This window comes from Varroa destructor, unplaced genomic scaffold (assembly GCF_002443255.2).
Source record: "Varroa destructor unplaced genomic scaffold, Vdes_3.0 BEIS01000001.1, whole genome shotgun sequence".
NCBI classification, from domain to species: domain Eukaryota; kingdom Metazoa; phylum Arthropoda; class Arachnida; order Mesostigmata; family Varroidae; genus Varroa; species Varroa destructor.
The window spans coordinates 9099568-9126136 of record NW_019211454.1 but is presented as its reverse complement, the minus strand read 5'-3'; the positions used below and the strand labels follow the sequence as shown (position 1 = coordinate 9126136).

At 41.4% G+C, this 26569-nt stretch overlaps 1 protein-coding gene across 13 annotated transcripts in view; it reads left to right on the top strand.

The window, feature by feature from the left end:
* LOC111243233 (uncharacterized) overlaps nucleotides 1-26569 on the top strand; it is a 157708-nt gene that overhangs the window by 105580 nt on the left and 25559 nt on the right. The window contains exon 1 of one of the 13 annotated variants that reach the window (XM_086978506.1): nucleotides 5272-5291. The exons of the other annotated variants lie outside the window; for them this stretch is intronic. Within the exon in view, the coding sequence (XP_086834632.1) occupies nucleotides 5287-5291 (5 nt within the window). The 5' untranslated portion in view covers nucleotides 5272-5286. Of the gene's footprint in view, nucleotides 1-5271; nucleotides 5292-26569 lie in introns of those variants that run through there. 13 annotated transcript variants of the gene reach the window in all.

Below are 26569 nucleotides of genomic sequence, written 5' to 3'. Positions count from 1 at the left end.
GAACAGGCCTTTGATTGCTGAGGCGTCTTCGGATCGGAACGATTGATTACAGACTCTAGCAAGCATATTACTGCGAATACGGTATACAAAAAAAGAAATATCTTTGGAAAAATGGCCGTTTTTCCATTTCTAACCCTAATTAATCAGGGAGAAATAGACCTTATTAAGGAAGTGGTTAAACCGTTAGCAATCATGTCGGTGGGATGAGTTAAAATACACTTGTCCACATTACAGCGGACACTTCAAGCGATCTCATTTCCCTACACAATATAAACGTCACTGATAGTAAAACAGTCAATATATTTGTTCCATTCCCTCCAGACTCTGTTGCATTGTTCTCTTTCAATATTCCATTTTTAATCCATATATGTTTTTTTTTTTCAGTTTCTTTTGATTTCTCTTAGTCTGCGAAAATGTGTCGGTTTGTGCAGAAGGGTTTTCATCATTATAATTAACAGTTCTGCCAAAATTCCTAATTTTTTTCTTAACTACGACTAGCGAATATAGAACAGTTGAACACCGTCTGATTTCAATCATCATTATGACAACTTTATTTATTGAACTGCGACCACTGTTACGTGCACCATGGAGAATGTTCTAATTTTAACGTTTTTTTATTGCGGCTCTAGATTATTTATTCTTTATTCCGTTACAACGTACGAGTCCATGCCCCGCGCTCTGCTACGATGCCTTGTGAACGTTCCTTTCTTGGTTCCGCACGCTGCTCAATGACTGACGGCTATCTATGTGCGCCAACATACATACAACAACACAAATTTTCTCACAGCTGTGCAGCTACGTGCATGGTCCACCATTAGAGATCGATACAGAAACCGGCAAAGGGACACAGAAATTCGAAATTTCCAACAGTGAATTTTCCCTGCCCACGCTCAGTCAACCTGCCACTTAGTTGCAGCCCTCTGTCCATGGGTGTTATTTTCGACGTGGACAGCGCAGTGGTGGCTCGAAGCGCTCCGGTGAGCGTCGTGAAACGTCTTCGAAACAAAATCGAATAAACGTACTAGCTCCAAGCTGTGCTGCTACTATGTATCGTACTGTGATAAGGGGAAAAAACATGTGCGAGTTGATCGTAAATACGTCTTGTACCTATAGGGAGCCAACGACGACAACAATAGCGGCGGCTATTATAACGCCGATGTTATCGACGTGTTACGTGCGTAACAATAGTGCGATAGCTACAGTAACTACCTACGATTTTATTGCCAATTATTATATGTTATGACCATTTAAAATGCCGCCATTATTAGATATCTTATCGTCTAGCGGGAGCATACTCTCGTTGTTCTTAAACGCCCGTTCTTTCGGCGATGGTGCGATAAATAGCGCCCAGAACGCGCACCTACGGTGGGCAGTGGCTACGGTCTCGGATGTACCATGAACGTAAGCGGATCTATGTATTCTTTCACAATGATGATGCTGACTATCATGGAACCGCAGTGAGTGAAACAACAACGGTCATTATCAGATCTAGCCCGTCAGTCAGGGGATTCGTCCCGCCTTGTCGCTTTTGTGGCGGGCGTCATGTAAATGTTCATTTTGTGCAGTAATTACTAGTGTTTTTTTGCATTTAGTTATTTCTGGGCACATATTTTTACGTGTTACTGAATCTGAGTGCTTCGGATCTCGAATTTCGAACTAAAGAATAAACCAACTGATCTGTGTCTGTAACATTCACACCTTGCTAAGGTTTTTATTTCTCGATTTCTCGCACTTGACGCAATCAGTGCCTAATACTGCGCGTCGCACTAGCGCGAAAACCAATATTGGAAAATTTGTTGCATAATGGAACTCTAGCTGTTCTTTTTGAAATAGCTGCTTACAACGCATGTACATACATTTAGGACGAGAGGCAGTCAAGCACGTTATGAATAAATAGCCGATTTCATCATACGGCATCATACAGCATACTCTGTAGGACACAATAATACTTTGGGTCATTAGTAGAGACAAGCCAACCGTAAAATCGACCACGGATATTCGCGACTGACAAAGTTCGTGTGCAAGGCCACGTAACAAACTTGACAGAGCAAACCGCGCTAAAAAAAGCATTCGAATTGTGGTTCTAGCCGTTGATTGTGATCCTAATGATTTTGCTGTTGGCGCTGCCGTTGCAACCGATGATCATGTTGTTTTAGCCGAAGGATTTAGTGATGAAAAACAATGGCGGAAGAAAGATCAGCTCCTTCTAACTGGCTGGCTCTGCGTTCTCACTATGTACGTATGTATGGGTGCTGGCATCAGCGTTAGCAGCAGGGTCTCGATGTTGGGGTGCCGTGTGTCTCCACCTGTGTCGGCATCGCCTATCGGCTAGATGAAGTGGATTTGCCTCAACGAAGTAGGTCGTTAAATCGCCAGACTGCGGCGCAAGATCATCTTGCCTGCGACCTCGGACGCCTCTTAACCTCATTAATAGTGGACCTCATGGTCACTGGGTCTGAGCGGCCTTCATCTACTGCTAAAGCAGAAATTAAGTCCCCATATGCATATATGTACATATGTACACCTACTACCGACTACTGAAGAGTTAGGTGACGTTGCCTAACCTAAGGCGAACAACACCAGTAAAACAGATCACTTTAGAAATGTTTGATAACGCTACTTCTATAGGTTCCAGAAGTGTAGCACAGGCGGGCGAGCACTTGCTCGATTGGGCTTGTTTGTGTTTTCTCTGTGAATGATTGGACACATGCTAATGCGCCACCCGTTAACACCTGGCAATCAAGTGCTTCAGCTGTGAACTGTAAATTAACAGGTTACAATATCGATCAGTTCCGACCTGTATAAGATAGTCAGGATAGTGTTGTTAAGAGGAGTCAACCTACAGGTAATGGAAGGCGAAAGGATAAACAGAGGATTAGATAAAAAAAAACAAACAGCCTCGTATGGTAATCAATGAACAGCATGTCTTTGGCTGTACTTGCAAGCAGCCATGTATATCTAGTCTTTGTTGGCCCTGTCGACGGCATCGAAATTAGTTAAACCGCGCACTGTTATCGATAACGGTTTACGTACATAGCTTATACGGCTTGTACGTTTTTAATTATGAATATATTGACGCCATAAACAGAAGTAGCTATATAATACGCTCCGTTGACAGGGCGTTATATTCGTCAAAATCAATAGATGAAACAATGTTGATTTACTTCTATCAAAACTTACCCTTGCATGCCTCACGTATTCATGCAAGTGCTAAGCCTATTTGCTAAGTTCTTTACAGGGCAAGACAGAATCCATTTTGGAGCTAGCACTATTTTCTCTCGCAGTTGGTCAAAAAAGCCAACCCGCCCCTATTCGCTAGTCGTAATTGATGTACTCACGAACGCACATTTCTAGCGGGCCGTAACTTTCATAGACAAATGCGTATTCAAACAAGAAGTAGAAACTAATTGAAGGCTTTCAGGCACTGCTATTATCGATTTGTTACAAGTATACTCTTTGTGTCAACGTTTCCGTTACAATTGTCCAACGATTCTGGTTATGTTATTGTTCTCGTTGTCATGCTCATCGCCGTTTTCGTCGTTTACCTGACGAATTCATGGCAGCAGGCGTCAAGCGCCACTCCCTTCCGCAGGCGGAAGCTGATTTTGTCGCCGTTGGCTTTGACGTGCGATTCCGCCGTCAACAGAGAATCAACAAAGTCGAAAGATGTTGAAATATCCTACTCATCCACCGCTATGTATATGACTATTTCCATTAACGTTTCACAGGACGGCGCGCCCTCCTAGCTGGCGCTACCGCCTCAGTAGTAATGCCTACCAACATATTGTGTCTGTTTGTGAACACATTGCTTCAGAAGTGAAAATAGCAACACGGCCGATAATGTAACAGCTACAGCTACAGAATCTCATCGTCTGAGGTTTCTGAGGTTCGAAAATAACCGAAGTCTTAAGTAGCCAATCGGTGAGTGGCTGGTGTCCCTGGTTGAAGAGGGTGGTTGATTTCGGCGCGCGCTTGAGGTCTTTTCCGCGTTTGTTTCCGCTCCATTGCTTGTGGTAACACCGTTTGACTGCTCGACCATACAACACGGTGTTATGCAGAGAAAGGCATATGAAACGATCCTTGTAAAATGCTTTGGCTGACTGCCGGTAGGTCCAATGCCCATGACAATCGATAATAACAGTAATAATGACCACAAAAATGGTCGTGTTATTGCGCAATATTAAAGGCACTTTGGGGAAGTCATTACTCCTATCGTTAACTGTAGGTATTCCATATAACTGTGGGGTATTCTTCAAATTTAATTTGGAAAACTCACTGCGCCATTGCGTCGTTCCGTAATTGGTTTTCATTTCTGTGACGCAAATAGTCAAGATGGCGGGTGTTTCGTAAGTATACTAAATGTTGCTAAACCAAGTTAAGTTCATGTTGATATATGGTATTCAGTACAGCCACGTCCGTGACGCTGGCAATTTGCTTAGTATTGGGCAGTATCTAAAAAAATGAAGATGTTATCACAAGCTAACCCGCTTTTTGTGCTAGGGTCGCTTGGATGACAACTTCGACAATATCCGGTCGGAACTTCCAAGGCGCTCACAATGAACTCATTGCTTTCGACTATAAACACAGTGGAACGCCATTTGACTAAAACATACATTAGGTGATATTTCCATTTTAATAATACTCTTACTTAGGTACACATTGATGGCTCTTAAAATACTCTAGATTTCGTTAAAAACAAGGTATCCCGATGTTGCCCTCCGCTTTCTCGACCTATTCCGTCTTCCGTTACCTATTCATCGCTCGTTTGCTTAGCAATGTATTCTGCTTGTTTTTCGTTGGGCCTTATTTCACCCCAGCAACAATGCGTGTCAATTGCGACAAGCCTTTTAGTCTGCGGAGTTTCCGATGAGAGCGATGTTCGTCTGATCAAAGCGCACGGCAGTTTCAGTTATTCTTTTCTGGGTCTCTGATACAACGTTCCCTTTCTGCCGTTCGATTTTTTCCATTAACCCCTTTTATCATGAGGTACACGTCTGTTAGATTTATGATTTCCTTTAGACACTTGCTTTGGTGCTGCTGTTTCTATTATTTGGTTTATACCAACGCAGACGGCATTTATTACAACGCCTCGAGCGGTTGTGGTCCCTCTCAGACCAAATCTAATTTCATATTACCATAGTCGTCGCCACTGGCGTCCAGCGGAAATTGACAAGGTTTCAAAATGTTTTGCCACTGTTGTTAATATTATTGCTGTTGTATTTCTCCTGTGGGGCAAGCATGGGCCAACGACCGCTTCTGTGATGGGACTGCGGACAGCGACGAGGAATGAGGTAAGGTACTAATCAAAATAGATCCCTGTCACCAAATCTTTTGTGCATGGTATAAATGCCGTTCGAGGGCTCAACGTAGACGATAAATAGGCAACGCAGAACAGAAGTTTTTGCTCACTTTCTATTCATTGTTTTTCAAGCGTAAAATAGAGTGGGCAGCGATCGAGATATGATTACCGTTGACGAGATCGGTTGGGCACAAAGGCCTATTTGCAAGGCGGTATTTTTTTTCTGTGGCCAGTTGATGCTGCACCGCTACTCGAGTCGAATCGATCGGTCGATATCGACTGATTGTTTAATAGTAATAATAATAATAATAATAATAATAACAAGAATGATGACAATATGAACACGGATTCATTTTTTTTTTTTGTTTATTATAAACCTTAATTTTGCAGAAATTATTAGATTTCAAATATTTTTTTCCTCTGTTCTGCAACGCTTCAAATGGAGCCAGCTAACGCAGAGGTACACTGTTAGCGTCGTTGATCGCTCCGAGCTACTGCTATATAGACCTATCGAACGATTGCTATTTGGAAGCGGAGTCGCTAAGTGGCCAATGCCAGCCTGAGGTCTAAAATCATAACGCTATGAAGTGTCGCGTTCGTATGTAACAACACAACCAAATAATTATAGATAAGTGGCAGTAGAATTTATTAAATGGTATTGACTTAAATGGTGTTGAGGCTTCACTTTGAAATCGTTTCTAACTTGGAAAAATACTAAAAAAATCTGTGATGTAAATATATGAAATAACGGCAGCCTTGTGGCTCCCGATAGCTAACGATTTTTTTGCATTCCGAGCCCGGCTGAAAACCGTCCTTACTACAAAGCGAACTCAATGTTTTAACGTTGACTCGCATTTTGTAGGTCGTTCTGGAGCTGAATGGCCACTTCTTTGCTACAATTGAATATATACGCAGATGGATTCTCGCGAAGATTCTGTTACGTTTTTGTTTCCGTATACGAAAAGAGTTCGATCTTCCTTTGTTTCTTGAAAAAGACTTTCCCGGAAAACAAATACTAACGGTAGGCGGTTAACGTATGTGGCTGAATGGCCTTTGTCTGGCGTGGAATCGACTAAATTCAAAGACCTCATTGTCAAAGAAGCACTTTCAACACTAACAACTATATAAGGACATCGATTAGGCGTAACGCGGGTACGGGGCTAATTGCTGACGCCTTGTACGGTATTTTACAGGCTCTTAGGGCCTGCGCTGCTGCCATTGATGTGTGTGAGCCAGCTGTCTGGTCGCGTTCTAAGTCCGACCGAAACCAGCTACAATCACGCCTCCAGCCGTAACAGTGGTAGAGGCGACGGCGACATCATCCGAAAATCAATGAATAGATAAATTTGCGGTCAGAATCGGGCGTTTAAAAAATGCTTTTGTTGAAAAAAAATTATCTATCATAAGATAGCGTGGCGTTTCGATATACACACGGTCGACGAATTATGCCTATGAGAGTTGCGAAACATCGAATCGGTTTCGCTGCCTGTTCATTCAAATCGTTGGCAATGTGGGGAGTTGTTAGAACGGCGGTTTTGGCACTGTTTGTTGTCAGGTTGGTGTCTCTGTGTTACGTGTTAACGGCTGTCTTTCCCTATGAGTCGTTCTTATTAGCGCATAATTTTCATCGTTAGTAATCGGACAATAAAGTCATAGAAATCAACTTTTTGGCAGTCGTCGTACTTTGTAAATGGTTCACGATAGAGACAATGTTAGCAAGAGCAAATTAAGGCTGCTATGTTAAATTTGGGTTCCGCTTTTTTCTTTTTCATTATTACAACTCCTCTAGGATATTATTTTTGTCATTGTCAAAACTATATGGGTCTCAATAGCAGGCGCGGAGGTGTATTAAGTCGGCGGATACTCGTAATATTTTTCATTAAATTCAAATTGATTATAAAGTCTACCTTTCGAATACATGCTTCAGATGCTTGACCCGATAGAGAGAGTATTTCAATTAATAAAGTATTAGATTTATATGAATAGGTAAAAGTATCTAATAACGATGACGAGTCGTCACAAAATTTAGCTTATGCTGGGCGTGGAATTAGTTTGATGGAAAAGACAACGATTTTGTCAGTAGTCGTTGCGCTAGGACTCATTTACTTTTAACTTTATACGATTTCAGCAGCTTCCCGAAATTCGAAAGAACGGAACGTTCAGATGACAAAGTGTTGATGATATCAGCGTACCTGTTAATACCCAAAAATACGTAACTGAATTAGAACAGAATTTTTGGTGGGCTGATTTAGCCTGTTGGGTAATGCCGTGTGGCAATAGGAAGGCGGCGTGCCTACAAATACTCGACCAGGTTATCAATACCTCTAAAAAAGGACTCTACAGAGTCCTTGTTTGAACCCGATGGCTTAAGCTGAGTAGGACGTGGCTGTAGATTTTATAACTGATGATAGTAAAGTTAAAAATGTTTTTTTTGATTAAACTTTGCAGCGTACGTATCTCTCTAGCTCTAACGTATAGAATATGAAATACTAATAATAAATACCGTCTTAGATTTCAGGTAACACACATGGACAAATCTATTCTCGCACATTGATTTCATTCGCTTTCGCCCACATAAGATCCCCATTAGCTATACAACATTCATTAGCTACCAAAAAAAGGTCCCCATTAAAAAATTGCTCGACCACCAATTGACTATCACTGCTTTCCGTAACCATGATCTGCCGCAGCGCCAGATTTCAGTATGTCGACTCGTCAGATTACTCTATGGTTATTGGTGCGTAGAATACCTATCCTTGTTGAAACCATTTATAGAAACGTTCGTCATAATTCGTACGACCACAGTTTGTCGAGTAAGCGGACTGCCACTTGTCATCAGTACATTGGCCTGCGCTTTCTTTATTTTTTGCTCCCATCTATACAAGGTTTTCGGTGTATTACTTTACATTGTGAAATACAGTTAAAAAATGGGGGTAGAGCGCCTTGAGCCACAAGCCCTGTCTTCACGTCAAGTTACTAAACTTTTAATTAACTATAACCAGTCTGGCTGGTCTGAGAAGTTCCAATGGTTTGCTTACTCGAATTCAGGATAATTGCTTTATGTCGACTACAACCTAGCTATTCTACTACTTTAAAGGGAAACGCAAAAAGTATCACATATAGTTTAGTCCATATAGGCCTTGATTATGTTCATGTTTTATAATTTCGATTATTACAGTATGATTATTGATTGCGACTTTAATCCGGGCGTGCGTGCGTGCGTGCATGCGTGCGTGCGTACGTTGTTCTCCTGAACGTCTCCGAGTTCGGCTTTTGAGTAGAGTCTTGCACTTGCGTCTTCTGAGTAGAACAAATATCCGCCTTATTTAATTGGAATTTGTCAGCTCGTTTCCCTGTCATGCAATAATCGAGTTTGTCGTTTTGCCTGTACTGTCTCTAATAAGACACCACATCAAAGGAGTCACGCCACACGACGTCCTTTATTTTGCAGAAACCCTACGCCAGTGCAGAAAACGGTAGTCCCAGCTGCTGCTGCTGCTGCTGTTGTTGTCGATCATATTTACCCAACAAATCGGATTTATCGACAGTTTTTCTATTTCGCTTTTTTTGTTTTTCACAATTAACTTCAATTAATTTCATTCACAATTAACATATATGTAGGTATATGTGTTTTATCTCAACAAATAGATTCTATAAAACAGATATTGATGATGGTAGTCTTTGTCAGAGCGAGACTTTCTGACAGACTGCCGTATAACAACGGGTCGAGTGTGCGTGGCGACTGTTCATCGTTGTTCTACGCTATTCAAATATGCATTGGTTTTTTTTTTTATGAATTTCATTTACGTGCGTCGGGCAAATAATTTGGAACGATACGCTGACAACTTTGATTTGACGGAGGCGGTTTTTTTTTCCAACTTTTGCAAAAAAGTTACGTTGTCCTATGTGTTTGTTGTCATAATTAAGTATATCATAAATCTGTCTATTATTATTATAACTTTATTATAGAGTAATCTCAGATGTGAAATCTTTGTTTGTTTTTTCGTTCAATGACCTCCTAACTGCTGTAAAATTTCGCCCTTTTTTCCCGTATAAGCCCATCTGGTCTCCTGTGAACACGACCATGTGTACCAATCCACGTCGCAGATTATAAAATAGTGGCGTAATATTTGCACAGAACGTAGCGATCTTGTAAAGGATGATTCAGGTATTTTCGGCGTCTGAGTTGTTTCGCGTAAAGAGTTTTTTTGCGCTAAGGAAATATTTAAGCTATCCGTCGAAACTCGTTTGAGGTGTAAATGTCTATTAGACCTTTTGAGTAAGACAAATATCGAATCACTAGTGGGTTTACTGATGAAAACAAAATACTGATATCGCCATTTTGGATGAGGAATGAACAATGAATGTTACATTACCTCATCTATTGAAATCGAACTTCTTATTACTATCACTATTATCATTATACATGTAGAAAAACATGTGGCTATTGAAGGTGCTTAGGCCCAGCTATGTTTAACATATCGGTCAAGTTATAACTTTTGTCGAAAAAAAAAAAACTTTAATTTTGGTAACGAATTTGATAATAGAACAAACTACTGTGATACGTTGAACAAATTTATCGTGTTCGATGAAGTATAAGGGCTCGCGGGGGGTAGTTATTGACGCCGTACAATAACCGAACGCATCACTATAAATGTATTATATTCTGCTGTTTACTAGCGGTCACTTCCAATCTACAGAACTACGTTTCTTAAAAAAAACTAAGTTGTTTCTTCAGGAACAACAATATCACCTTTGTTTGGCTTTGGCTTCACTTGCCAATCGTTATTTGCGTATGGATATATCCGTTCATTAGTGATCACTACTCTAGCTAGGAGCTAGAAAAAACAGCGACTCTATTAGCTAGCCAGTTGATCTCAATAGCTGCGGCCGATATCGAACGGCATAATCACTTTGGTGAAGAAATACATTACACCGTTATTTTTTGGCTGATAAAAAACGTATTGGGCAGCGCTGCCCCGTTGGTAAAGGATAAAACGAGAAAGGAGCGCAAATTGGGACAAAAGCAGCGGTTAAGAACTGTGATGACCGCACCGTGGGGTGTGGCCGAAAAAAAATACTCCCCGAAAGTCATTAAACGATACGCGGACGTTTTCTCTCTGTTTGCCTGGTTTGTGCCTACGTTGGCGATGTATACGTATTTGTTTGTTGGATAGAGAATCATTGACGGTTTTGATTCGTCGTTGAGCCGGTATTATAGTAAAGGGCCTGATCGTATCCAAAAGGTACCGAAGCCAGCGATCGGACAAGCCCAGGCAATGGGAGGGGCAAATAAGTTCTCCTTGCGATAATAACGATATAGCAGACGAAAGAAAAGAAATTATTTTGATGTCACTGCTGCTGCTGTTGTCGACGATAGTGGCGATGTTTGACGGATGGTGATCGTTCTCTTTGTGGTTGTTTTTCTTTTTGCTTGAAACACCTAAAAAGGGCCTATCCATTAAAGATAGTATGAGCGTGTAATAATAGCGGGTGGTAAATTGTTTGAAAATACTGGCAAATGTCCAGTCAGTACATGCTGATGGGCGGACACAGCAACAACGGCAGCATTACGAGGAGTGTTCGAGTGGATACGGTGCCATAGCCGGAGATCCTACTATCATTTCCAGAAATGTACGTACCTATATATAAATTACCACGCCGCGTGCAGTGCCATTTTTTGGCTAGAAAAAAAAAAGGAGAACTTATGGAAACACATTGTTCGTCGGTCGTTGTGCAATTGTTAGAGCTGGTCCACTTGAATTTAGGGCACTGTTGCTAAGAGCCAAGCGCTCTGCATAGCGGAAAACTGACGAAAACGACGATGGGAAAGAATATGGCGCGTACGACGTTGGCTGGAACTGGTGAAAATTGAAATCGTTAGGGCGTTGATTATTACTCGGCGTAGTCATCTATGTTTCAGTACTTCTGTAGAGAGTCTTTGTCCTTTGTTTAGATTGTCTTGTCACGTTCGATTTTGATTTGTTAAAAAGGTTTTCTTAAAAATGCCACTTTATTTGCTCTGCTAACAAACCTAACTCGGCGCTGTTTAGCACTCGCGGCAGACGTATACGTAATTTAAGAAAAAGCTCGGAATAGATAACGGTGTTCTGTTCTTGAATTTATAGCAAGCAGTTAATCAACCCTACCGTTGGTTCCAAATCAAAGATATTGGATATTTTTAGAAAGCTTCCAACAACGACGACAGTGTGAGCCAGTGGGACCTAATCTGTTTTGTTTTCGTAACAGTATCTGCTAAAAGCTTCTTTCCAATGCCAGCCGATTTCTTTGGCTGGAGCTGTCTGTGAATTGGAGCCTTAAACTAACTTTAAATATACGCCACAATCAACTGAAAGGGCAATAGTTATTATGCAAAAAATACTGAACAATCACAGCGAGGGTAGTAAGGTGAAATGTTGTCTATGAGATCAACTGCCACGTTGTCGGACCGTGATTGACGGTGCCCCTTGAGCCACTCCCTTAGGTTTCACCAGAGCAACAGGATGCGTTACGATTTTGTTTCATTTGTTTTAAGGCTGACGTTAAATTTTACTGATTTTACAACAATAACAACAGCAGCAGCAGCGATCCCCCGATTGCTGATCAATTCGTGCGCCCTCTCTTTCCTTTGCTCTCATATATTATATATATATATAATGTCAATTATCTCGAAAAGGGCTCGAATGCTTCTGATGCTTTTTATGTAGGCTTAACTTGACGAGAAACCACTAAGATAAAACGACCTGTCAGGGGAAGTTTTCAATGTTAAAAAATAAACAAACGTTGCCATAGATAATATATCTATCTATCTATCTATCTATCTATCTATGGCTATTCATTTTTAGAGCAGTTGTGGTAACAACGGTTGGAATTGCTAAATAAAAGCACAAATTGTAAAACGTCTAAATGTAGAGCTGCTCAGCTGATAGGTCTATACAACAGGTAGGAAATAGTATTTTCGAATATAATGGACTTTTCTAGTTCTTCGACATGGGAAATGTCTGAAACAGACCATGATCCTTTCATGTTGCTTATTGACTTGGTTCCTCAAGTAACTTAACGTTTACGTTAGCTTCACTTTGAGTTAATGGAATGACCACATGTATTGCATAGTAGTTGTTTATTTTCAATAGAAACACGGGGCATCTGGCACCCAAAAGTAAAGCATATATGTGTGCTGCAGTACCATAAGATTAATAGAACGATATAGTGAAAAATCGTGAACGTAAGAATTAATTATGTAAGCGAGACTTAGTGGGTTCGTCTGGCGCTATGGAGCCGTCACCTACTTTGGATCCTGTACGTGTAGGCTCTGGTTCAACAATATGATTGACTCCTCCATTTGGCACACGACTGATGAATTCACAAATCTATCGGGTGTTCCTGCAGGTCTTGAAAGATAGCAAAATATCTAAATCTAAAGAGTTGGGAAAAAAAAATGCAATAGGTTTGATTGGAAAATCGCAATAAAATGAACAATATGTCAATGGTTTTACTAACACAGGATGGCTGCAATGAACAGTAAGCGTTGGTGTTGTACTTGTGAAGGTATATGAAATACTGCACTGCCTTTTAAAGGTTTGCGCACCCTTTAAAATCACACCTGTCAATATGTAGTAAAGCCGACCTGCACATCGTAACACCGAAAGATTGATCCGGTTTAGTTCATTTTTTCCTCACCTTTATTGGAAGACCGCTTCAGACAATACTCGATGCGTACGTTTTTTATGATAATTATGTTATCATTGTCATTGAACGAAGGTGTCATTGCCCTTCAGACCATCGTAAAAGAGGTAACACTTTACATGGCATGCGAGGGCATTCGATTCATTATGACTCATCGATGGGCCTCGCGCTTGATTCAGTTTCACCAGCTGTGATTTATTTTCGATAAAATAATTCCATAAGAGAAGCTCGCTCTTCTTTAATCAAAAAAGGCAAATATACAAAAGTAGTGATTGCCGTTTGTCTTCGCATGCACGCGATTAATTCACTAATAGGTCGATATGATAGAAATTAACGTTCGTTCTTTTTTAGTGAGAGACTCCCTTCTGACCAATCATAGCATTATCACTGTCCGTTTTAAAGGAAAACCCGGTTCCCGGTAACTACGTTATCACTCCAGGGATATGGGCATATTCAACGCAGCTACTTCACGCGCAGCGAGCGTAACCCGTGAAAACTCATCCCTGAAATTTAACAAATACCATCGATGAGCTATGGTACACGCCAGGTGTGATTAAATAGGGAAACAATAATAAATATCAATTCGACTTCACTGACTGTTCTTCATTGACTGTTGGAGATAAACAGCACTGCTTGTTTTTATCGTATTCGTTCTTCGTATTCGCATCGGTGAGCTGAGATTCATCTTCTCTAGTGAGGTTTACTTTTGTTTTTCACGCCACAGGCCAACGTCGATACAGCCTTTATACAAACATTTTTCTATCTCAAGATCGCTACAGAAACGTACTATAATCGAAAACGTTATATCGTCGAAATACATATATGCTTCCGTTACATGCAAGTTCAGCTCTGCGAACTGTGAGATAATCGCCGCCGCTGTAGCAGCAGCGGCGGCGATCCCTAAGCAGATCATCCGTAGCTAAGCACACTTGCGGGTCTGTAAGTGTTGCCTACACGTCCGCATCTTACCGTTTCAGCGATTTCTGTCTATTCTGATGTTAGTGCTTACTTTTACTGATTTCTCAATTGATGAGGGTAAGTGTATGGTAAACCGAATATAGAACACTAGTGTTTTCCAATGCGTGGGCTAGATACGTCCGAGTGTAACAAAACAATGACAAAGTGGCTTCGGCGACAAAGATTGTTAGGATCGAACAGTACGCCCTTTGTCCGCGTACATTGTAACGTCCTTGTCTTCCTTTCGATCAGCGTTACCAATTGAAGGCGTTCGTTGCGTACATTCTTAGGAATCGTTGAGCGATTACATTTCGACGAAACGTATCGTTACGCTTTGCGCCCGTTCACTGGTGACGACAAATAATAAATCTGTTTGTAATTAGCAGACGGAAACGCGCAGGTTGCAACCAGTCGATTATTACCGAACTCAGTCGCTTTCGCTACTACGAACGCCAGCTGTCGAATTGCCGAGTGCGGATGTCAGCGAACCTCGAACCGCAGTCGTTGGTATGGCACCTGTCTCCGCGTTTGGTCATTTCTAATTTTCGCCAAAATTTTGCTAAAATGTCCAGCCAAAAACAGCAGTTAGCGAGTACGGGCAGGCATCACAGAAATGGTTACGAAGAACAAACCTGCTGCGGGAGCAGTGCGATGATTCCGTTCGGGTTCTACCAGATTCGTTGCTTTACTGCGGCGATCATCGGCCCTAGTCAATTTGCCGGCCGCTGATGGCACCATTACTGAGCAAAGTCGCCGTTCTTCTTGTGTTCGATGCTGTCGTTGTTTAGTGCCACGAAGAAGCTACAAGAAGGCTAAGAAAACGCTGGTCTTCATTGCCTCGTTTGTCGTCATCGTCCAAACTAAACAAGTATATGTCATATCCATGTAACTAGCACTATCAATGTCGAGAAGTGGCAGAAGCGTTACAAGACTGGGCCAGGTACGAAACGGTCATGTGTTGATCACTTGGGGGAACGGGGTTGAAGCTGCTGCTCGTCGTGGTGACTATCTGATTGCTCGTTCGCCTGCCTGCCTGCCTGCCTGGCAGAGTATTATCGCCGCTGGCGGTGATCAAATCATATGCTTTGTAGAAGATCATGTGGGCGGCTATTGAGGGCTGGAGGCACTTACGCGCAAAGCTACTGCTGAGTAGAGTTAGATGGCGTAGCATCGAGAATGAATGGATCGAGAGATACGACAAAACGACGAAGAATTTTGCTGTTTGAGTAAGCTATCTGAATTTATTTGCTCGATAAATCTAGTTTTTTTTTTTTTTTTTTGGGGGGGGGAGTATATATTAGCAATAAAGCATTTTCTGGTCGTCTGTAGATCGCAATTTGTTTAGATTAACTATATACATTTATGTAAGATATATTATTATTGAACTCTTTTAGCGGCTCTGCTACACTGTATCTAACTTCGTCAAGGCGTAGCAGATAATACTAATATTACTACTACTACTACTACTAGTAATAATAAGATATAGCTTGAAATGTTGGCATTGCGCCGACGTGTTTTTTTTTGATACAATTTGCTGAGCGAACGCAACACTTGTTAATCCTATTGCTTTCGTATGTTGTAACGGCTTTGATTAGAGCTAAAACGAATATTTCAGGTAACTGATTTCAATCCCTGGGCTCAAAAACGTGTAAACAAAGGCAATCGTATAACGGTGGACCAATTTGTAACGCACCCGTCGTGGCGTGAAAAGCCTACCGATGAATACAATATAAAAGGCGCCAGTTAATACGTTATTGTGCGGGATGCAACGAGCATCAGTATTAAATCATGATTTAAATGCTAATCTTGCTGATAAGGTTTCACGTTATCTTTATGCTGCATCGCCATTATTACTATCATTATTATTATTGTTTACTTGTACAAAAGAGGGCTATTTGCAATTTAGGTTGTGATATATATAAAGTAACATTCTCTTTCGACTTCGGGTGCGGTCGAACCGACTTTGGGCCTCAGCGTCACCTGCAAACTCATTTGGCGTGGGAGCTTACCAAGAGCTCGTTCCCTAATTTTCGCTTCGCTAACTCTGGAACAGCGGCGGTTGTCTATGTGGACTATTTGCGATTCCATAGTACTCCTCTGTTACGATCTAATTATAATACAATAGTTAAAATTATAATAGTGTCGCAATGTGTGTCTGCGGAACTTGCATTCTTAGGAGGTGATTATAATTATATATAGTAACGTAAGATTACAAAGGCGTTTGCAGTCTTTGTACGATAGCTCCGTGCTGAACATGATGACCCGTCCCATTCCGAATCCCGCCTGTTTGATAACAATGACTTTAATGTTGACAATAGGTACAGTACAATATACTGTCAACAACAACATCCTTAGCATGCATCGCAACGACGGGCAGGCAGCTTTCGAATCTGTCAGTTCATTCATATTTACCCTTACCAGGTACTTTGTATACAAACGGTAGAAGGTTTTATTCCAATAAGTTAACATGATATGCATATTAAAGGCATGTGACACTAAGCCAGCGTTCTAAATTGCTCTGTACGTTTGAAGTTAACTCTTTGTAATATTTTTTCTAATATTTCCCATTCTCATATCTCCGATTCAAGTTACGAACGAGTAGATTGGATGACCCTACGCGCCGGACGCATCCTCAATATAGTGTGTCAATTAGCTTCCATTTTGGTTCCACACGAACACTCTTTTGGCGTTAGTCATTACTATTTCTATCGATTTTTGGACCCGTATAGCTTATTGTTAATTAGTTGTTAACTGGATTGAGGTTTTACGCTGGAAGTTCTAACTTGATCATTTGAAATCACGTATGAAAACCTAATACACTTGATAGGAAATTGTTCTATTTTTGTCCATAACCCGTAGAGTGATAACAATCATAATTAATATACCTCAGGTCATTATTTATATTACCTTGCATGAATGTATGAATGAGCCTTTTAACAACAGGTATCAAATTTTCTCGCTGTATCAGCAAAATGCAGATATGGTCTGTGGTTCTGAAATATGGAAAAAAGTAAAGGTACGTAAAATCCGAAACGTTCTAATGCTACTAACGTTCCAGTTAACGATTGTATCGCATTGTGTATCTTATCATTGGGTATATTTTTCTCCGACAAGAATTTGCTAAATATAATCGCAAAGTAAATAGAAAATTACAGACTATTGCTGGTACATCATTCGTTTTTGAGACCAATTGATTTGACTGGGCCTCCGCCGCTTCACCGCGGCACAAAATGCGCGGTTATTTCAAAACACAAAATCGCACAAAGCTGCCCGCATTGCATCCACAGCTATAACCGTAACCGTTTGAAATATATAAATAAGAATCATAATAATCACAATCCAGATTTTTTTTTGATCAATGGCAATCAACGTTTGGCTTTAGTAGATGGTCACAGCGCAAAATCCACTGTTCTAGCCATTACGTCTTTATCAAAACAATGCCAAAACGGCACGCCATCTAAGCATGGCCTGTCCTGATCCTGTGCCATATTCTTCTCTTGTTCCTTAGAGTTATTCATTAAATCTACGCGGTTTCGTATACGCATGTTTGAAACTGCTTCTGCTATCGCTGTGGAACAACCGACAGTATGGACGGATTGAATATAATCTTGACCGAGTTAGGCTGATCTTCATTGACGTTATCCAGCAGCTACTTCAAGAATGTGCGCCTGGTCCTACTCCTGTTACATTTGTCCATCGTGAAACATGAATTATAACAGTGATGATTATATTAATCATCGATATAACACAATAAGACGACTCAAATCATACGCGATAATAAATTGTCTATGTCCGCAAGATTGTTTTTGCTGATGTTGAAACTCATATTCTATTGCCTGCTCTTACCGCAGCAGCCGCGTCTACCGTACCTCTCGCGCGTGACCCACGTCTTGAAAACGTGATGTCGAAAAAGCAACGCGGTTCAATCGGTAACGCATCCGTTTCCAATGATAGATATCGGTGGCATTTATGGCCGGATGGGAAACGGGGGCTTTTGCCCTGTCAGGTAGATAACTGGACGTGACGTGTACGAGATGAAAGAATAAAATTGCCAGAGGGAGTACATTGGTGGAAAATGAAGGAACAAGTCTGCGGCAATATGTTGGCCTGTTTGAATCTTTATAGAATGTGGCCGTAAATATTCATGGGACGGTGTACTGATGCAGTCTGCTCAACATTACCAGTGTAGCATCTATAAAATTATGGAAAAATTATAAAAATTTGATATTTGCAGGATTCGTGAATTTGGATGTTGGAAATTAAACTCTATTTGTTGGAAGTAAATCCGAAGTATTTTCAATAGTATTCTACTGGCTTGTGATAATGGTTGATCGCGCCGTTTGTCCTTTGGTAAAAGGTAAAAACAGAACTGCGTTATCAAGGTAACTCATTTGTGTAGGATGTCAACTCATTGATGCAGTTTCACTGATTGGTTTCTCTGTGTATGTCGAGGCTTCCAGGTTCCTGATTAAGAAAAAAGCGGAAAACATTATAATATTCATTAGTCTTATATACAAAGAGAAAATCTATAGGAGTGGCGCTGAAAGCCAGGATGAGTTGAAACCTGATTGCCGACAGATGGCGACACAAACTAAACATAAAGATTTGCCGTCATCTATCGTATGATTGTTTAATAACAACAATACTGTTTTCTAATATGCTCGCGTTTCAACATTGTTGTTATACAAAATGCTGGCGCAGGATATTGAAGATGCTCACATCGCAATCAGTCGTTTTCGTACCCGTCTGCAGTTCGTTACACCCAAGCAAATATGGTCAAATGCGTCGTTCTAACACGGCTAGTCTCATTGCCATTTCTACAAAATAATCATCCGTGTCAGTAGGTGTGCCATCAAAAAGTCTGCTCTCCAAATTCGGCTAGCGTATCATAATTACACGCGCACATGGCTCTGTACAGGCTAAAAGTCAGATAACCACGAAAAAAAAATTAAAAAAAAAAAAGAGCAAAAAATCTCTCTCGGCTTTAATTCGACGTAGATAAAAGTTCGATGATCATTTTTGTTCATTACGTAGCCACGTACTACGTCTGTCGCCAGGAACTGCCGTTCAGGGTCGTTGTCGACGGCATGCAATTTTTTCATGGGCATACTGGCCACTGGCTTATTAGCCAATGGCAAACGCAAGGAAACAAATAACGTTATAATAGTCATGAAAGAACTACAAGAAGCTCACAGGGGACAGCGTCGTCAGTCTGTGCGTGGGAGTCCGATGTATCTCACAGCGGCAATGTCTGTTAGCCGAGATTAAGGGAGCTCAGGGCCGCAGTACCCGTTCACAGTTCAGGCGTTCATACTCCCGAACACTGTTAAGCACTAGACGCTGCGTAGCATCACCATCAATCAGTGACGACGCACCGTTGTGCTATCGCTTTGGTACGGTCAGTCTCATCCGGAAAAATCGCCAGAGTCTGATCGAACTTTGAGATGTCAAACTACTTTTATTATTCGTAACAGATTGATTTTACAGCCTCGGCTTTTACCGAACGCCAGCATATAACCATAAAAAAAAACTGGCAGATCCGTGCGACATCAATGCGGCTCCGTACATGGTGCCCGCGGTCCGCTGTATTTCCACTTCCGGACAGCCTATTCTGTCGTTAGTGTCGTTGCTTTTTTGTTGTTCGAGTTTGACGCACAATTATGCCCAGAGTATCCACTCGAGCAGTGTATGGGTCGATAACAGCGTATCAAAAATATCGTGTTGATTGCGTTCGGCGCCCTCTTCCGCTACAGTGACTGTCATCGTTAGAGTCAATGTGAGCTGCGACCACTCAGCCAGGCGACAAAACAAAGCGTGTCGTTGTTGTGATGATTGTTGCCCTATTGGTTTAATGTTCGGCATTACTAGCTAAGGCAATAGTGCCATACGGATACACGTTGTGCGTAATCAGTGCATCACCGTCTAAATTGATGATTCTTAAAAAGAGTCTTTCCGCGATAACACCCCCCGCTGCTCCCCAGCCAACACAAGTGATACAGTTGTACCAGTTCCCCGCTTGACCCCTCTCGTTCTTCTTTGCCATTCGAACATAGCTCTATGCACTTCATTATATGGAAAAAGTTAATATTCATAGTTCAGAAAAGTCGCCTGGCTTTGAACTTTTTCCAGTATTTTAGCGGCAGAAGGTAAGAGAACAAAGCCGAAAAGGTTGTCCGGCGCAGATGACGTTTTTGTCTTGATGACGAACCTTATCTTGTTGACCTAACTTACGCATCCTGATTCTATGCATGACCACAAACGATAGCTCCACGAGAAGACCGGCGTTTACGTTTGTTATTAATTTCGAACAGGTAAATCGCAACGCTAAAGCAAGCGAGAATCAAGCGATGCCAATTCTCTATCCGTTACGGTAAAAAGCACGTTATTCTATCTTTAGACAATACTATAATGTAACGCGGCTAATACCAGGAAAACCGAACGACAGACATTTTGTTAGTAAGTTGAGGTCATTTCCTGTCCACACCAAAATCGACAACTACAATTACAATCTTTTTGCCACATAAAGGTAAATCAATGACTATAGGAAACAATATTTCGATAGCTAGATAGATATATTACTTTAATTGAAGAATTCTATTCATTGTTGATGCGAGCACTTCGGACCGTTGAAGGTTGAAGTAATAATAATTTTAATATAGCTTTAGCCCTGTCGTATTAAAAGCTTACCTGCATTTATCAGATATAATGAGATAGCAAATTACATTGTTGCCTATTATTATTACCGCTATTATCATCGTTATCTACGTTCGATTTGCACACGCCGAAAAGCATTCACACAATAAATGGCAGGCAGGTGACAAAACACCGTAAGCGGATGACGGGTACGAGATAATTTTACTTTTCGTTATCATTACGTACGGCGTTAAAATAGATGATCCTGATACAATAAATGTATATAATACAATGTTATTTTTTTTCTATTCCTGTTCATCAATTCAACATCTCGTAGAAACTGGGCTCGTTTTGCGTGTTTGTGTACGCGCTTGCACTTTTAAGTAGAAGAAAGAAAAAATCGTTTTCGAACAGTGGACGTCTGAAACAACGACGGCGACAGATTCAGGAAACGGTGTGAATTTTAACACGCGCACACATTTTTACCGTGAGGCCGCGTTGACCACCAAATCAAGTTGCTCAGTATAATTATTACGCTCGCGTATTTTTCACATCAAATACTAACAGTAGTAACACACTGAGCCGGCTAAACGGGATCGCATTTTTATGATGTGGATATTATTGTTACTTCGGTTATGTTAGGTTCATTAGAAAATATGGTCCCATTACTGCCCTGTTTGTTGCTATGTTACGTTTGCTGCGAATTCGATCAATAAAACATTGGCGCCAGAAGCAGGACGAGCAGACGCGCGGCCAAGAGACTACGACACATATGACTCAGCGGTACTGGTTCATTAGACGAAGCCGAACAGCGGGTGTTTGGGTAAATCCTCGACTTCGCCATCGTTTTGGCCTTGTACTTTCGTCTCTGCGATATTCTGCATTTGTTTCGTGTAGCTCTGCCAATGAGTTCTGCGTTACTGACATCTGGCGAATTCTGTTCGCTCAAACATTGAATAGGAGGACGCGGAAATTTACATAGATTTCACTATTATGTTTAAGTATGCGTATGTATGTGCGCGACCGTGGGGTGCTGGTCCCGATCACGCAAATGTCATCTCTGTTACATAGACGAGGCTTGCGGTAGCAGAGATAGCGGCGGTAGTGCCACTAAATAACAGATTGCTCCCGTTCTCGCTAGAAAGAAGAGCGAGAAGCGTCTCTCGCCAGCTATTATCTACTACCAGCGATCAACGCACACGGTTTTCGCTATCTGTTCCGCCGTCGTTTTCGTTATCCATTGGTGTACGGCCGCATGTCTAAGCCGCATGGATCGCTAGAGGAAACAATGGCGACGGCAATCATCCGGCCGAATATCACAGCAAGTTTCCTTCGTGATGCGGAGCCGGTGCTCTCAATCAAAGAGAAGCATTTCTTGAGTTAGTTTAGTCGGATGGTTCTTAGCCTGGCCGTTTGCGGCCTTATACCTTCTTCCATCACCAGCAACATCACTTATCGAGTCCTACGTTGGAATGCGTAGCAGAAGTACGCAAGGGTTGTTTGTTCTTACCATCGTTGGTTACTTTCATTGACGTTTTCGAGTGTACACCTACGTACGATTAGTATTCTGACAGGACAACGAGGTTTGTCATCGACGGAGTGAATGGGTGAGATTAGCAGGAAAGCAAGCTGCGATCCGAAAACAACGACCGGTCTCTCGTCCACAAAAAGACTAAAGGTGATATGCGTTTGACACGGTACCCAAATCGTGATATTCGATTGTACAATTCCGAAGTTTTATCTGTGCAAATTAGACATTGCCTATCTTGACGATGTTTTTATATCGTCCTCTAGCGAGATGTCATAACTTTGACGTAGGACATGTGAGAATCAAATAACGCGCTTGTCCATGCATGTCTTCGAAGTGTGAGTTTGTCAATAGGAATAAAGCTATTTGGATGATGTCACCGTAAAGGAAGCGCTCGATGTCACTTTGCGCTTAGCATAACGACAGCGGTAGCGGATTAATGATGACCATGTTGGAAACGAATTAAAGGCGGGGATCGCGCAGCGTGTCGTCAGATTGATCAGCTGATAAACGTATAGCTTTATTATGGCTTAAGAAGGATCTTAATGAAGAGCCAATGAAAAGCGATATGCCAGCTACCTGATAATAAGACGGGGGCTGCGACAACGACTGCTATTTATGGATATGGGTTTGGTAACTAGTGGGACCATAATAAATAGTACGAAGTGGAGAGACACATATGTAGGCTGCGTGCTCACGGGATCGTGCGCATCTCACGAGCTTCCGTAACGATAAAGTTCAAAGGGACCTCAAAGTTTGAAGTTACGTGATACATCATTTACTTGAAAGTTTATTGAGGGCAAAAAATCTTAGTTACCCCGTCCCCCAGCCTAGGCTCTGACAGAAAGTTCAGTCGAATTCATGTGCAATGAATAGCGGGCAAAAGAGCGGGAGAATTTAAAAATCAATCAGGTATTTGTGCGCATGCGCGGCATACGCAGGCAGAGTGGTTATCATTTGGCTAACAATGGCAGCTATGTTTCGTACCTAAAACTGGAATAATGAGTATTGAATAATAAGTCTATGAACATTTTGCGCATAAAAAAGAGTTCGGAATTTATTGATATTTTGCAGATAAGTGATGTGCACAATTCATACTTGAGTTACGCTGTAAAATCAAAATAATTCTTACATTACTATTTTTATTATTATAATGAAACAAACCAAGGTACATTTCCCTTACTCGCTCATGTTCTATCATGATGCCCCCCCCCCTCCCCAAAACACTGCACTGGCCGTTGTGACAATGTCTATCGAAAATATTTACTCTTGTCGACTACAATAGCAAATATAGAGAATTATTATACGGAATATCTTTACGAATGTCAAATTTTCAATACTGTTCAGTTCAGACCATACAAATATGATATGAGAGAGCGTCATGCACAAGTAGCATTTGTTTGCCTGTAATACGAATCACGATAATGATCACGTTGCCAAATGGTTACGCAACGAACTGTTCTACGAACAAGTTGACTCGTTCCTCCCAATTGCCAATACGATATCGTTTCGTAATACCGTCTGACATAACGGCAAAACGATTGTCGTTGTTGTCCAGCGCTTCATGATACTTTACCCGCATAGCTCCGAGACACGAGACTCGCTTCCAAATAGAAGCTTCCTAAACAGCTTTGCTAAGAATCCTTACTGTTGAGCAGTCACGAATGCCTGCTAAGGTCACGTAAATATTTGCTTATGACAGTGCATCGGCGTTCGCAGTAGTAACGACGGCAACAAAAACAGTATCAACAAGACGTAACGAAGGAAACAAGACGAAGGAGGCCAACTGACTTGCCGTAGCACAATACAATGACATACAACTGAAGACAGCAATCGAGCTTGTCTTTAAGCTATTGATCATATCTCAATCGCGGAATGGTACGTTAAGCGATACTTTTCTGCTCGTTTTCGGTCAGTTTTGCTTCTCTCATGCGGTTAAATCTGCTTCCAGTACGGTCATAGGCTCTGATACAAACTTCAGCTAACTTACTTGTGCCAATGTCGTGAGCCTTGTCGAGTCGAGAAGACTCAAAAAAGGCAGTGCGCTGAATAATACTTCACGTTCACATGCATTCATATAGCGCATACGCGTGTATTGTATACTGTTGGGGGCGATCTGAAGAAAATGTTTACTTAGAAACAAACGTTATTATCGATTTCACGGATCGAGCATAGATAAAGGCGTCACGCTAGGCTGATTCTATTCTTTGCTATTTTCTTTCGCGTCGCTCCCGTGGGCAGCGGGGCAATCTCGGTTGTGCATCTCGATAGCGACAACACGATAAAAACGACAACAGTACCAGGTTGCGTCAATCGTTACATTACAGCGTTGTACAATGTATACATATATATTCGTATGCATGATTTCCGGCAAGGTCCGCTCAACGCGATATCCACTACCCTCGAATCGTACTATCGTCAATAGCCATCTCACTGTGTGATAAAACCGCTGACGAAAGAAATATAACAGGCCACCTGCTGTTCAAGCGCTCGCTGTTCAAGTCGGACAAGAGATCACAGTCAAGTACCATAGGGTACAGCATTGTGCTGCATAGATATTTCGTTTTGTGACCGTGCAATAGCTAAGGCCCAACACGTATTGAAATCTCCCATTCATAAACTCTGCACTCACGGGACGAGCAATCAATCTAGCGATAGCCGGAGTCCTGGCTGGAAACCGGAAGTGCGAAAACGCTTGAAATGATCAAACGAATCGTTTCAAGGTATTTAGTGATCTTGCATGTGTGTTGTCGACAGCCAGCGTCGAGAAACACGCATACCTTTGTACGTGAAGGTCGTGTCCTGTGCACGTCTCACCTTTTCTAGCGTTAGCTCGGACAAAGTATATCTGAAACGTAACTCTCGAACTTGTTATGTTTATATCATTTCTATGTATTATAATTCAGTGTCCAATTTGAACGCAACTGCAGAGCAGCTAGCTACTGTTCTTGATGGCAATCTTTCTACAGTGTGATTTGAAAAGTTTCGGTGATTAAGGTTTCGACACTAAAAAAAACCTATTATCACAGATATTTTAGTGACGGTACATGTGCCCCGACAAATTTCGTCCGACATCATTTCCATTTTTTGTTAGCCACAGTTCTCATCACTACTCGGAGACAACATCTACGTTAATCCAAGCACAATCGGCAAGCTTCGCCACTTCGTGAAGTGCCTGTTCAGTTTGAATTCCACTTGTTGTTCGACTGCCTAAATAATACACTTTGGCATCGATCTATTGTTAAAGGCGGTAATCGAGTTCCTTCAAATAATCAGATTTTTTTTTAAATTTTCCTGCCACGCCTCGTCTCTTTAACTTAAAAACCTCGTCATACCCCTCTTTTCTTCCTAATTATCCGCACTTTCAGATTGATCTCTCTGGTAGCACTCGACCAAACATGTAAATGCATATATACTTATTCACACATAACTGCTATAAGGAAAGGAGCAGCAGCAGTACAGATTACCTCAAAGACCGTAATTTACCCTCACGATTTAACCTATAAAAAGGCCGGTGCAAATCGAATATGTATATATAGGGAAACAAAAGTAGCTGTCGGTAACTTATAGTAGCAGGTTTTTTCTAATCTCGCCAAATTCAGTCGATAGCGGACGCTGCTGCAGCACGAAGAACAGTTCCTTTTCTTTTGAATGGTTTTGAATATTTTTGTGTACAAAGAAGAGTCGTGTCTGCTGCAATCACTCTAACTATTAGTATTAACTGGTGATTTTTACTCTAATATTGATAAAACCGTCACCACATGGTTTTAGCAATATTAAAGTACAATCCGAAAAGCGGCGGCGGCGGCGGCGGCGGCGTTCGGTAGGTTAACATAACGTCATTATAGTGGATTAGTAAGGATGAGTTAGGATTACTAACTACGTTATCCTGCAATAGCACAGTGTTTGCTAAAAGACACGTGGTGACTTAGGTTTGAAGTCGGACATAAACACGCACTTCTATTATACGAGAGGCCAGCCATCTGGATTAATGCCTAAAGCCTGTCCTCGACATTGAGCTCTAATAATTTATTTCTAACACTAGTTACAACTAGATGCACTGTTATGTACGTTAAGATATGGAAGCGTTGATCGACCAGATCATTATGCTGTTTCAGCATTAATTTGACTTAGGTTTTGTTGATGAAGTTTAGATCGATAACATGCATGTATATGTTATCGATATAAACTTCACTGGCTTTTACCAAGAAATCCGCTTGAAAAAGTCAACATACGTCTGAAGTTGCATACGACTACGTAAGAATATGCATGGTTTGTCTAGAACATAAAGAATCGAAGAAGGTACAATATATAAGGCAGTGTAGCGGTAGGGCGTCATTGTATACCTGATACCAGCTAAAATTATACCTGCTCATGTGGATTTTTACATACCCAACAAGTGTCTCATCTTCAACGTTGAACGATTAAAGGCGGGGTAGTTTAATGCGCACCCGTGAGTGCGTCGC